The sequence below is a fragment of the Vidua macroura genome, chromosome 9 (assembly GCF_024509145.1).
Source record: "Vidua macroura isolate BioBank_ID:100142 chromosome 9, ASM2450914v1, whole genome shotgun sequence".
Taxonomy (NCBI): domain Eukaryota; kingdom Metazoa; phylum Chordata; class Aves; order Passeriformes; family Viduidae; genus Vidua; species Vidua macroura.
Window position 1 is genome coordinate 5,543,399 of NC_071579.1, and position 12,887 is coordinate 5,556,285.

The window sequence follows — 12,887 nt, forward strand, 5'->3', positions numbered from 1 at the left end:
GATGGACCAGCTCTCCAGCCTCCTGCTTGGTTCCACGCTTCCGCCTTGTCTTCCAGCCCACTTTGCAAAGCTCCCCCTCCTGGAACAGTGAAAGGGTGTTAATAAGGCAGATGGTGAAAATGGGGTCCCCGACTTGATGTGCTGTTTGGCAAAAGCCTCACAGAGAAAGGGTCCAGCTGTGGTTTGGTTTTCTTTTTGCAATTCAATAGCTGTGAAGCAAATCCCTAAAACAGGACCAGGCAGGTGGTACTGAGCATGAAGGGATGTGAGGATGGCTGGAGTGCATCCAACCCCAAAAGAACAGATGCAACACACCACTGGCCTATTGGCAGGTTGGAGCTGGGATGAGAATCTGATGTAGGGACCTCAGAATTAAGATCTCAGATCTGAGGCTGTTTTATTGTGTTGTCCTGGCTGCCCTAGGAGTCATCCTACCCTAGAACCCTTCTGCATGGGAGCTGGGGGCTGAGCAGGTGAAGCATTTTGGGCTGTGAGCAGCAGTGGGGACACGACGCTGGTGTGATGCTCCTGGGTTTCTTTTCCAGGCCTTGGCCATACACCATCTTCCAGCGTGGCTTTGACTTGGTGCTGGGTGAGCAGCCTTCTGACAAGATTTTTCGGTAAGCGGTGAAGGCAACCTGCTCAGCACAATTTGGGGCTTAAATATGACTCAGGGCATGCAGGCATGCAGGTAGCCCAGCTGGCAGGGCTGAGCACAGCTGTCCTGTGCCACCTCCTGGGGACATGCAAGCATGGCTGGGAAGATCCCCCTGCAGCTGTCATGTGGATGCTGGATACCCAGCAGTCAGTTCCTCCTCCTAGTCCATGGTGAGAGTGAGTTTTAGGCTCTGAAGGAAGGTTTCTATGGAAAATGAAAGTGCCCTCTTTTTTTTTTTTTAATTACTTAAGTTACATGCAATTTTTGGGAATCATTGGATGTATTTGGAGGAGCCACCCCACTTTATCCTGCCCACACACCTTACTTTGGGCTGGCATCCTTGCAGGATGAGCAGGGAGGCTCAAGGGCTTGGATTTGGGTGGAGACATCCTTCCAGGATCAGCTTTTCCCTCTGTGCCAGCCTGTGCTGCTCTCCCTGGCAGGTTCACCTACACCTTGGGGGAGGGCATGTGGCTGCCCCTGAGCAAGAGCTTCGTCATCCCACCAGCTGAGCTGGCCATCAACCCCTCAGCCAAGTGCAAGACTGACATGACAGTGATGGAGGATGCAGTGGAGGTCAGGTAGGTGCCATGGCAGGGTGAGGGAGCTCAGGAGGGGCTTCAGCAAACAGAGCTGGGGTCCCCATCCCATGTTTTGCAGGTGGAGATTAGTGCAACCATTAACCTGCCCCTTTTTAGTCCTGCCTTTGGCAGTGTTCCTCCTCATCTCAGTAGCTCCTGCATCCTTCTAAAAGCTTGGCTGCCATCCAGTTCACTGTCAGCCCGAGGAAAGCCTGAGCTCTGGAAAAACCCACGCAGCAGCCACGCATGCGTCCACAACATCTCTTGGAAGCAGTGACACATCTCCTCTTCCTTCTCCTCGCAGGGAAGAGCTGATGACCTCGTCCTCCTTCGACAGCCTGGAGGTCCTTCTTGACTCCTTCGGCCCCGTTCGTGACTGCTCCCGGGACAACGGGGGCTGCAGCAAGAATTTCCGCTGCATCTCGGACCGCAAGCTGGACTCCACGGGCTGTGTGGTGCGTGACCCCTGGGACTTGAAATCTCCCTTGGTGTGAGCAAGGAAGGGGAGGCCACAAAGGGAATCCTTCCTCCCTTACTGTCCCTTCGGGGTGGATATTTTGAGGTTGATTTTATAGCAGGAAGATATTTTTGGGCTGGCATGTCCTCTGTTGCTGGGTGCACACACACACACACACACACACAGAGGAGGCAGTAAGAGTCCATCTGTTTGTTGGCCCTGTGGGAGGCTCCAGATCACTCATGTGTGTGCCCTGTCACCACCACAGCTGCTCTGCCCCAAAACAGGGCGCCTGTGGGGCTGGGGTGCACTGCTACAGTGTCACCAGAGCTGGGCATTGGGGTGAAGAGGCTGTGAGTGTGGGGCAGAAAGTGGGTGTGGAAAGGGCAGCACGGCTTTGTCAGTCACTGGAGCTGGGTTGCTGGAGAGTGGGGTTGATACTAGCACATTGTCTTGGTAGGGGATGGCTTGGAGGGCTCCCACCTCAGGGGATACACTCCTGAGGGCTGCAAGGAGGTTTTGGTGCAGGAGGAATATCTGCAGCTGTGGATGGTGCTGCTGTCCTTCCTGCAGCCCCTGAGCACTGCTCAGGCTGCAGTTTCTGGTGGAGAGCAATGCTGGAGCCCTGCCCTCCACCTCTGTCCCAGAGACAGATACCTTCCCATGGGTTTTCACCTCCTGCTTCCCCCACCTCTCTAGTGCCCCACAGGACTGAGCCCCATGAAGGATGGCACAGGCTGCTATGACCGTCACGTCGGTGTGGACTGCTCCGACGGCTTCAACGGGGGCTGTGAGCAGCTGTGCCTGCAGCAGATGGTCCCCCTGCCCGAAGACCCCCTGCTCTACAACATCCTCATGTTCTGTGGGTGAGTGACCATCACCTCCTTGGCCACGTGGACACCCCCAAAGTGCTGCTGTCCATTGCTGCTGCCACCCTGAGCTTGTAGGATTGGGATGGAGGGGGTCTCCTCTGTCCTTGTGTGTGTCCCCAGTGCTGGGGGGGCTGCAGCTGACAGTGGGCCCCGTGCTGGCTTCCCAGGTGCATTGAGGACTACAAGCTGGGTGCAGATGGGCGATCGTGCCAGCTGATCTCGGAGTCGTGCCCCGAGGCGAGCGACTGCGGCGAGCCCCGCGAGCTGCCCATGAACCAGACACTCTTCGGGGAGATCTTCTACGGCTACAACAACCACTCCAAGGAGGTGGCACCGGGGCAGGTGCTCAAAGGGACCTTCAAGTGAGTTGCAGACATGGGGAGGGGACCCCAGCAGGGTCAGACCTCACCATCCTCTCCAAGAGGAAGGCATGGGAAGGAGCCTGGGGCTGGACTGTAGCAGACTGCCTGGTCCATCCATCTTTGCTTTGCAGAAGCTGGAGGGGCTGGTGAGGATGGTGGATCTGACACTTTCCATCAAGAGTAGACATCTTTTTAATCTGTTCCTGAAGGAAAGGAGAAGTGCCAGGTGTTTTTTTGGGATGGGTCACTTGCTGGCAGTCATTTCTGCTGTCCTCCAACCTTGCTCTTCTCTCTGCAATTGACTTCCAGGCAGAACAACTTTGCCCGGGGCCTGGAGCAGCAGCTGCCGGATGGGCTGGTGGTGGCCACGGTCCCCTTGGAGAACCAGTGCCAAGAGGAGCTCTCTGACCCCACGCCCGACCCTGAGTTCCTCACTGGTGAGTGAGTCCAGCTGGATCCATGTCTCTCCCAGTGAGGCAGCTGCCAGCATGTCCAGCTTCAGCACCTTAACCTCCCACAGGATATATGTACCGTAGGATATATCTAGTGTGGCATTAGCACCCTGTGCTCAGCTGCACATAAAGGAACCAGCAGCTGAAGGTTGGTTCCTTTTTCCAGTAAGAGGAAGGCATTAAAAATTAAGAAAATGCAAAGGCTGTAAATTAATTGTGGAGTGTAAAAGCTCAAGCATCCATCAAATATTTGGGGCATTTGCAAAAGGATTTTTTTTTTTTTTAAGGCAAAAATGGTTTTCCAACTACCTTTGATTTCTTTGCTGATATAGTGAAGCATTCAAAACCAAGTGCCACCAAACCAAAATGTTTTGGTTTGCTGTGCCAGAGCATCATGTGCATGAGTGATAGGTTATCATGGGTTCCTAGACAGCCTTCAAGGATCTGCCTTTTTTCCAAGTTGCCAGTATTCATAAATAGCCTTTATTTCCCTGGTGTTTGTTGCTGTTTATGGGAATAAATCGCTCGGGACTCCATTTTCTTCATGGTGGAAAAAAGCCATTCTTTATTCATGTAAGTCCTTTTTAAAAGTAAACTTTTTATACAGTTTTACAGACCTCGTGTGGGACTCCAATTGGTCAGTAGCTTTCTTGCCAATTACTTTACTGGTTAGTAACAAGTTTTTATCCTGTATTGACTGGTCACTCAGACTCTTGCTGTCTATTTGCAGGGACAGTTGTTTGTTAAAGATAGTTTTCATTTTTCTGTCTAATGGTGCAAAAACAGTTTATGCAGGTGCAAGTAATTTTTTAACGCAGGAATAGTTTGTTATGCTTTCACATGGGAACTTGCAGAGTACTAGCTTGACAACGCTGATTCCAGGAGAGCAGGCCTGATTTTATGAAGCCTTTCTCTATGATTTTTCCACCTTACTGCAACACTGTTGGCTGAAATGGCCCTGACATCCAGGAGCTACTAAGCACAGGATGTGGCTAGTAATGTGTTTTTGTCTCATAGGAGACCCTGTGCGTTCCCTTTGTCTGGCAGAGCTTCCAGGAGGATTTTGGGGAGCCCCCATGGACCGTATCCAGGGTCTGGTGGATGCTGGTTGCCCTGACAGGGTGAAGGTGCAGGCAGATTCAGCAGGGAGGAGGGTGCTGGTGGGTCTTGGGGGGCTGAGCTTCCCCAAGAGAGCTGGGTGGGTGGGTCACTCTTGCTTCCCTGAGGACACTCAACCCTGCCTGGAGGTGCTGGAGAACACCTGCCTCCCAGTGGGGCTCTCCTGCCTGTGACATGGCTACATGGATGTAAGGAAGGCACTGCCACCACAGCCTCAGCATCACAGCAGTGTCAGTGGGACTGGGATTTCACTGGCAACTATGCTGGGGAGGTAAAAGCCAGTAAATGATCCTATTCATTTCCCACTCTCTGCTGGCTTTGTGGCTGATTTAGGAAAAAAAAAGGAAAAGAAGTAAAATATTCTCTGCTTGTCAGAAGCTTGGATATTGCTGTGAATACACGAGAGGCAGAGCTGCTGAGTAAGGAAGGGCTGCTTTTGCATAAACACTTAGCAGGGAAGAGCAAGGCTTTGAAGCTGTCGGCAGCAGCCAGCACTGAAGACAGAGGCGCTGGAAGGCAAAGGATCTTATCCTGCTTATACTCTGTCTTCAGGTCTTGTTACAGAGGGGGGGATGCCCACTGTTATCCTCCTGAACTCCTGCTGGGTGCCTGTCAGCAGCAGAATTTGCCGCTCCGCTGCCGAGCAGAGGCGTGACACGCTGGTTGTGCAGCACTGGAGCTGCGAGGGGGGAGGTGGCCTGTCCCAGCATCCTGCTGTGGCACTCTAGGGATGCTCTGGCCACCAAATTCAGAGCCATGAGCACCCTTCAGTTCCCTTGCTGGGGCTTTGTCTGAGGCTCAGTGGCCTCTCTGTCCCTCTGCTCATAGAAGCTGAGCTGCCTTGTGCCTTAAGCAGGAGTAAGTGGCCACCCAGCCCAGGTCTCCGTGAATTTCTGGCTACTGTAACTCACAGCTAAATGGCTGAAGAACGGGATGTCTTTGAAGGAGAAGGACAAACCCTGGGTCCTCTTCAGCCCCAGCATTGCCATAATGTCCTGAGGGAACATTAGCATCCATAGGTGAGCGATTTCCCAGTCCATCTGCTGCCTACTCAGCTCAGTCCCAGCCAAAGGGGACCCAGGGCCTCTTGGCCGGTCGCACTTGGGCACACGTGGCATGACGGTGACCGTTCCCAGGCCTGCTAGCAGCTCATTAAAAAGCACAGCTCTCATTAGTGACATAATTAGCCTACCTGGGCATGTCTTGGGAATGGGCACTGGGAAGGAAGCAGGAGGGGGTACAGGAGGAGGCTCATTATCTTCCAGTGCAGAGCCTGGACGGCAAAATTAAACAAGCCTAAGTGCTCTCCTTCAAAGCCATCATTTTAATTGCTGAGGACCACCTGACCCTCAGCTCTGAATGCCTCCCTGGGGGCATGTGGTGTGAACAGAACCCTTTTCCCTGACTTCTTCCCACCTTGATGGCTGTGTTGCCCACTGCACGAAGGGCTACAACCATCCCCGTGGTGAGGTACTGCTCAGCAGTGGCATTGAGTCCCTGTGTCCTTTCTCTGGCAGGGATGGTGAACTTCAGCGAGGTGTCCGGGTACCCCCTCCTGCAGCACTGGAAGGTGCAGTCTGTCATGTACCATGTCCGACTCAACCAGATGACCATCTCCCAGTGTAAGTGTGCAGGGACACAGGGAATAAGGGGAGAAAGGATGGCAAGAGGTGACATAGCCTTCTGCTGGCAGGTAATGGGCTCAAAGGCTGGTTGGCCATTGCGAGTGTGTAGGGAGGTAGCAAGGGCTTGGTGGGCTCTGGGAACTGAGCCCACCTCATCTCGCCATCTCTTTCCCAGCCTTCAGCAATGCACTCCACTCTCTGGATGGAGCCACCTCCCGTGGAGATTTTGTGGCGCTGCTGGACCAGTTTGGCAACCACTACATCCAAGAGGCAGTGTACGGCTTTGAGGAGTCCTGCTCCATCTGGTATCCCAACAGGCAGGTCCAGCGGCAGCTCTGGCTGGAGTATGAGGACATCAGCAAAGGTAGGAGCTTATCCTTGGGAAGGGAACTCACAGCCACCCCATGGGAGCGGGAAGCAGGGTTTGCTTTTTGCATTTTGGAGGGTCCCCAGCCTGTGTCAGGACCGCATCCCACATCATCATCTCACACCCTGCTCTCATACCCTTTGAAGCCAGGCAAAGGATTCCCATAGATTGCAGCAGGCACTGGTCTAGGCCGAAAAGAAAGATCAGTTCCCACAGCCCCAGGGAAAGACAAGTGCACCCATCCCACCAAGCCATCCTGCCTCATTCTGGACTTAACTGTTGTCTTTAATCTTACTCCTTCCTTCCTTTTGTCTCTGCCATATCTACTCTCTTCCACTTGCATCCCACAGCCAGACTTTTCTCCCTCCAGTGTGTTTCCTTCTCCTGGGGAGAATGCTTTTAATGCCTGGGAACCAGTTAGGAGCTGGGAGGTTCATCATGGTGCACAGGGCATCTGGCTCTGCTGCATCCCCTTCAGTGCCCTGGCTGCAGTGAGCTGTGATGGATCCCCAGTGGAAAAGGTCATGCCCGCTTTGAATGGCAGCTTTACAAAAGCTGAGGCAGCCTAACTCCTGCCTGCTGCCATCTGTCCTCAGGATTGTGGCAACTTGGTCTAGTGGAGGGTGTCCCTGCCCATGCAGGAGACTGGAATGAGATGGTCTTTATTGTCCCTCCCATTCCAAACTATTCTCATATTCTATGATTCTGGGATCTCTTGTGCTGGCCTCAGCAAAGCTGCCTGTAGGCGTTTTCCTGCCTGTGCTGGGGATAGTGGGTTGCAGCATCCAGACTTGGGCAGCAAACAAGAGCCAGCTCCCAGGCCTGGGCATGGGGAATGCTGAGCAGAGCTGCTGCTTTTTAGATGACCTTGGTTTGCTGCTCCTGCCCAGGAATTCCCAGGTGCAGGCAGTGTGAGCTTGGAGCTCACAGGCGCCACAACAGACGCATAATTTCCATCATGAAGCTTCATAATTCTCAGTATTGGCACCAGCCTATGATGCTGCTCTTGCTGTGTCCTAGCCACAGAGATATTTATTATATCCCTAGGGCTCTTGTGTGGGAAGGGCTTCTTTCAAAGCCTCAGTCTGGATCCTGTGGGCTCAGGTCTCGTGGAGCCTGGACTCCTTCACAAGCCCGCCTGGGAAAGTACAGACCCGGTGCTGTTTGGCTGTAGACTGTCTCCAGATGTAGCACCTCCTGATTGCAAGTACTTCTTTTTTTTTTTTTTTCTCCTGCAATTTCCTCCTCTTTGATTTTTGTGCTTGGAGGCTTTTCAGGTCTGGCAGGCTTTTTCCACCCACAGTATCACATTTAGGTTTCACTCTGGCACCTGCCACTTTCCCTCCTTTGCTTTTTGTTTGCAAACGTCAGGGGCTGGATATCGATTGAGAAATTGCAAGAGACAAATCATTCCCTGGCTGCTCTGCTTTTCCTCAGTGCCTGCTAAGCTGCAATTCACAGCCAGTCTAAAGTGATCCATCTCCAGCTTCCTGGGGGAGCAGAGCAACACTTTTGTACCCCAGGTTTTGTTTTAACAGCCTTGTTTTCTTTGCAGGAGTCTCAAGGATGGGCTAGTGCTGGCCCATCATTTCTCCACAAATCTTTGCTATAGGGAGATTTTCCTATTGAGTCATGGATGTGGTCCATGGTGGCTGCCCACAGCAGCCAGTCCGTACCAAGTCACCACTAACGTTGGCCTGAGCCTGGCCTGGGGGTGAGGCTTTGCCTGATCGTCCTTCAGCTTCCTCCAACCCCACCACCATCTTCAATGGTCCCTTTAGGCCCCTCTTTCTTCTGTATAAATCCAGGGGCATCCTTTGGCAGGGATTTTGTGTGAAAAGCACTGTTCCCCTTCGTGGCAGGGCTTGCCATGGCAGGGTGATGCTACCCAGAGCACAGCAGTGATGGGCAGATTTTACCTTTTTGACTTTTGTGCAAGGACTGTTCCTCTCGTGCCAAAATATTTCCTGCTATGTAGGGCCAGGAAGGCTTTTGCAGAAGAGTGGTTTGGCAGGGGTCTCTGTTGGGGAGTCAGTGTGACGTGAAGTGCCCAGGCAGGTCCTCCAGGAATCTCCAGCCACATGAAAGAGGCTCCCTCTCGTGGGGACCTGCTGTAAGGGTGCACTGTCCCAGTCCAGGTGTAGGGATGGGGCTGGGGAAACTGAGGCACGGGGAGACCAGAGGACCTGCAATCACAGAGGCCAGGGTGGGCTTTTTAGTCCTGATTCCTCCTCTGAAGACCAGTAAGTATTTAATCCCTACAGAGCAAAAGGATACAGGGGGCTCTTTGGAAACACTGCCTCTCTCCTGGGTGGAAGGCAGAGCTCTATCCCCTCACACATCCACTACCAATGGCTTGGAGCCCATGCTGGTGTCACTTTTTCTCCCCTTCTCCAGGCAATTCCCCCTCAGATGAGTCAGAGGAGCGGGAGCGGGACCCCAAGGTGCTGACATTCCCTGAGTACATCGCCAGCCTCTCCGAGTCTGGCACCAAGCGCATGGCCGCCGGCGTCCGGATGGAGTGCCAGAGCCGCGGGCGCTGCCCCTCCTCCTGCCCGCTCTGCCACGTCGCCTCCAGCCCCGACGTGCCAGCCGAGCCCATCCTGCTGGAGGTCACCAAAGCGGCCCCCCTCTACGAGCTGGTCACCAACAACCAGACCCAGCGGGTGAGGAGCCACGTGCTGGGGGCGATGGAGTGGGCAGGAGGGGTGGCAGGACTGCATTGTGGCTGTCTTTGAAGGCAGCTTGCCCAGATAGCATCATGTCCAGCTTGTGGCAGCCCTTGTCCATTGGCCAGCCCTGCTCTCCAGGCTGGATGGACTGTGCTGAATCCACCAGGGGATGGATGAACACTGGTACAAGTGGTGGTGGGACGGGAGCTTATCTGCCTGATGTTCAACCCCTTCTCCTCTCTCCCAGCTCCTGCAGGAGGCCACCATGAGCTTGCTGTGGTGCTCGGGCAGTGGGGATGTCATTGAGGACTGGTGCCGCTGTGACTCGAGTGCCTTTGGGGCTGACGGGCTGCCCACCTGTGCACCTCTCCCACACCCAATGTAGGTGCCCAGCCTGGCTTTTTGCTGTGATGGGTCTGTGAAGAGGTGGCGGTGGCCAACAGTGTGGTGGCAGGAGGTGGTGGGGCTTTGTGCCTTTAGGGGACAGGTTTGCAAACTGATGGGTGACCTGGGAATTGAGAGTACAGAGTTGCAGTGTCTTTTCTGAGTTCAACTGAGGACTGAGGAGCTGGTTGTGGATCCATGCTGGTAAAGCAACCCTAGGGAATGAGTCCTTTGGACCAACATGCCCAGAGCCAGGAGGGAAAAGGGAGGGGGAGTAATTTCTCTCCTGAGGTTACTGTCTCCTGTGAGTTAATGGCTTTGAATCCCTTTTGTTGTGAGAGAGTAATGCAAAAACTGTCCCCCAGCCTGCACCTCTCCACTGTACATGAGCCCAGCAGCACACTGGTGGTACTGGAGTGGGACCACTCGGAGCCCCCCATTGGGGTGCAGATTGTGGACTACCTCCTCCGTCAAGAGAAAGTCACCGACAGAATGGACCACTCCAAGGTGGAGACAGGTGAGTGGGGACTCCACTGGTTCTCTAAGGAGAGTGGGATGGAGATGTTAAAAGAGAGCCTCTGCCTTTGTCTTTGCAAGGGGATGCTGCAACAAATCAAATACCCTGTGGAAGAGAGAGCAGCCCTTCTACCCACCATGCAGGAGAAAGGGGCAGCTCCATTCCACAGGGATGAACTTTTCTGGAAAAGCAGTGGGTCCCACTTTATACAAACTTCATGCGTTAGCCTTGGTCCCCCTTGGCACCAGGCAGTGTGGCAGCAGGCACAGGCTCTCCGCAGCCCCAGGGACAGCTGTGCCATCACCAGTGGCACATCCTCCCCTCTCTCCCTAGAGACGGTGCTGAGCTTCGTGGATGACATCATCTCTGGTGCCAAGTCCCCCTGTGCCATGCCAGCCCAAGTGCCCGACAGACTCTCCTCCACCATCTCCCTCATCATCCGCTGCTTGGAGCCCGACACCACCTACATGTGAGTGCCCTGTGCCGTGCCTGTGGCAGTGCTGACATCCTGATGCTGTTTGATGCTGCCTGTATTTCCATGTGGCCTTGAGAGCCCAGAGCTTTGTTTTTTTTCCCTTCTCATCCAGGTTCACGCTCTGGGGAGTTGACAACACAGGAAGACGTTCCAGGTCGAGTGATGTGACGGTCAAGACGCCCTGCCCTGTGGTAGATGATGTGAAAGCTCAAGGTGAGATGGAGGGAGCTGCTGGACTGTGATGCTTGGGACCAGAGGGAGTTCCCCCTTCCAGCATGTTCCCGTACATGTCTTGTGTCCTGGCTCTAACATCTCCTTCACCCATAGTGGCCCAGGAGCTGCCACAAGGTGTGGAGGGCTGAGATGGGGGGCTGCAGGAGGCACAGTCCTCTCTGAAAACAAAAGTGAATAAATGGTGTTTCACTAACGCTACCTGATGGCTTCACTCATTTCTTTTCTTAATTAGACCAAACTGTGGGAAGCTAACCTGGACTGAGTCCAGGGAATGCCATCTAGTCTGTTGGGACCTTGTCCTGATGTGATGTAAATCATAACTCAGTGGACAAATCTTTGTTCTGGTCCTGGTTTCCCTAGAACAGAGCTTTAGCCCTGACAGCCTTTCCTTGCACCCCACTGAACACCCCCTGTCCTTCTGCCCAGAAATAGCAGACAAGATCTACAACCTCTTCAACGGCTACACGAGCGGCAAGGAGCAGCAGACAGCCTACAACACCCTGCTGGACCTGGGCTCCCCCAGCCTCCACCGAGTCCTCTACCACTACAACCAGCACTACGAGAGCTTTGGGGAGTTCACCTGGCGCTGTGAGGATGAGCTGGGGCCCAGGTAGGCTCGGGAGCTGAGCTGGCTAAGCAGGCAGGCCTGCCCACCAGCAGGCTTGTCCCTCATGGGTAGTGGTCACCAGGAAGGCATCTCTACATCAAATCTCATGATATGATGATCGGTGATAGACCTTAGAGTGTCACAGTGGGGTTTCTATTTTGCTGGATGCTGTGCATGTGCAAGGACCATTAACATAGGACAAGGTGGAAAGTGGTTGACTGTTGTCAACCCAACACTACTGTCCATCCCATCAGCCCTATCCTGTCTCTAGAGTTTGGCCTAACATGTTCATGCTATGCAGAGTGGCAAAGGGATGGGATTTTCTCTTTTCCTTTATAGCTGATGCCACAGGCAAAAAGTCAGAAGGTCTTGGAAAAATAACATGCCTTCGAGGGATGGAGATCCAATTCTGCTTTCTGCCTTTTCCTGGGCTTTGGCTTGAGCTGAATGCACCTCTCTGTACTGAACTCTGTCAACTTGTGGTCCCCAGCAGGACTGACTTTAGGTCTGAACTGTGCATTTCCTCACTTTTGATCCACATCTGTGGTTGTGTGGGGGTGACATGATATGAGAGTTTTTGGTGCCCAGGCAGTGCTGAGCTGCCACAGCAGGTTTTGGAGGAGATTGTCCTGAGCTCTTCCTGTCTTGTGCCTGAGTAAGCACCATGTCTTCTCTTTAGGCTTCTCCAGGTCACTGAAGCCCCTCCAGCTGCCTGAGAATGTCCCAGACTTGTGGAGATAGCCAGATGTTCCCTTCTCCCCCTGGCCTTCAACGTCTGCTTTAGTCTGCATGGTTTCCCAGTAATGTAGATATTTCCAGTCAGTTTAGCAAGCTGGGCTGAGAGATTGCGTGTGCTGCAGTGGTGTTTCATAGCATGTGGCCTCCAAACAACCAGAGCTGTATCCTCATCTGGAAATCAGGGTTACTTTCAAATGCACATCAACAAGAGCTCCTATGCATGAAATTCATGGCCTCTGCCTTACACCGTGCCCCACACCTCCTCTTGCTGGTCTCACCACTGTCTGTCTTCCAGCCCTGCTTCTCCAGGTGATCACTTGTGTACTTCTAGCTGAGGATAGGAGATTCTCCATGTACATTCTCTGTCCTCCAAACCTCTGCTAGGCAGTCAGAGAGACTCAGCAAGTAGCTTGTGCCTATCTTGCACTTAGTGCATTGGACTTGTCTCCTGGTACGGCTTTGATGGGAAACTCTGAAGAGGCCCTCCATGCCCTGGAGGGGTCTCCTCAGAGGAGTCTCTTCTCTTTTCCGTTTTCCCATTTTTGTCCTAAGAAATGTGAGCTCTTTGAGGCACAACCTCAAAGCTCAGTAGCAACATTGCAGCACATGGAGTCTTTTTAGGGCAGAGGCTCCCAGCAGCTCCTCTGCCCAGGGTTGCCTCATTCCCCAACACTGAGTGGCATCAGCAGGCTTGGACTTTAGTCTCACTGTTGGCTTGATCCCAGCTGTGGTGATGCTGCTCTGTCTCCACTTCCAGATGTGAAATC

At 53.4% G+C, this 12,887-nt stretch overlaps 1 protein-coding gene across 1 annotated transcript in view; it reads left to right on the top strand.

Annotated features, from left to right (window-relative positions):
* Positions 1–12,887, top strand: part of ASTN1 (astrotactin 1) — a 54,890-nt gene that overhangs the window by 34,982 nt on the left and 7,021 nt on the right. The window contains exons 9-22 of the mRNA XM_053984957.1: positions 546–620; positions 1,102–1,239; positions 1,544–1,694; positions 2,396–2,562; positions 2,736–2,930; positions 3,240–3,367; positions 6,019–6,123; positions 6,302–6,490; positions 8,891–9,159; positions 9,413–9,546; positions 9,915–10,066; positions 10,400–10,535; positions 10,654–10,754; positions 11,202–11,385. Coding sequence (XP_053840932.1) covers positions 546–620; positions 1,102–1,239; positions 1,544–1,694; positions 2,396–2,562; positions 2,736–2,930; positions 3,240–3,367; positions 6,019–6,123; positions 6,302–6,490; positions 8,891–9,159; positions 9,413–9,546; positions 9,915–10,066; positions 10,400–10,535; positions 10,654–10,754; positions 11,202–11,385 — 2,124 coding nt within the window. The remainder of the gene's footprint in view (positions 1–545; positions 621–1,101; positions 1,240–1,543; positions 1,695–2,395; positions 2,563–2,735; positions 2,931–3,239; positions 3,368–6,018; positions 6,124–6,301; positions 6,491–8,890; positions 9,160–9,412; positions 9,547–9,914; positions 10,067–10,399; positions 10,536–10,653; positions 10,755–11,201; positions 11,386–12,887) is intronic.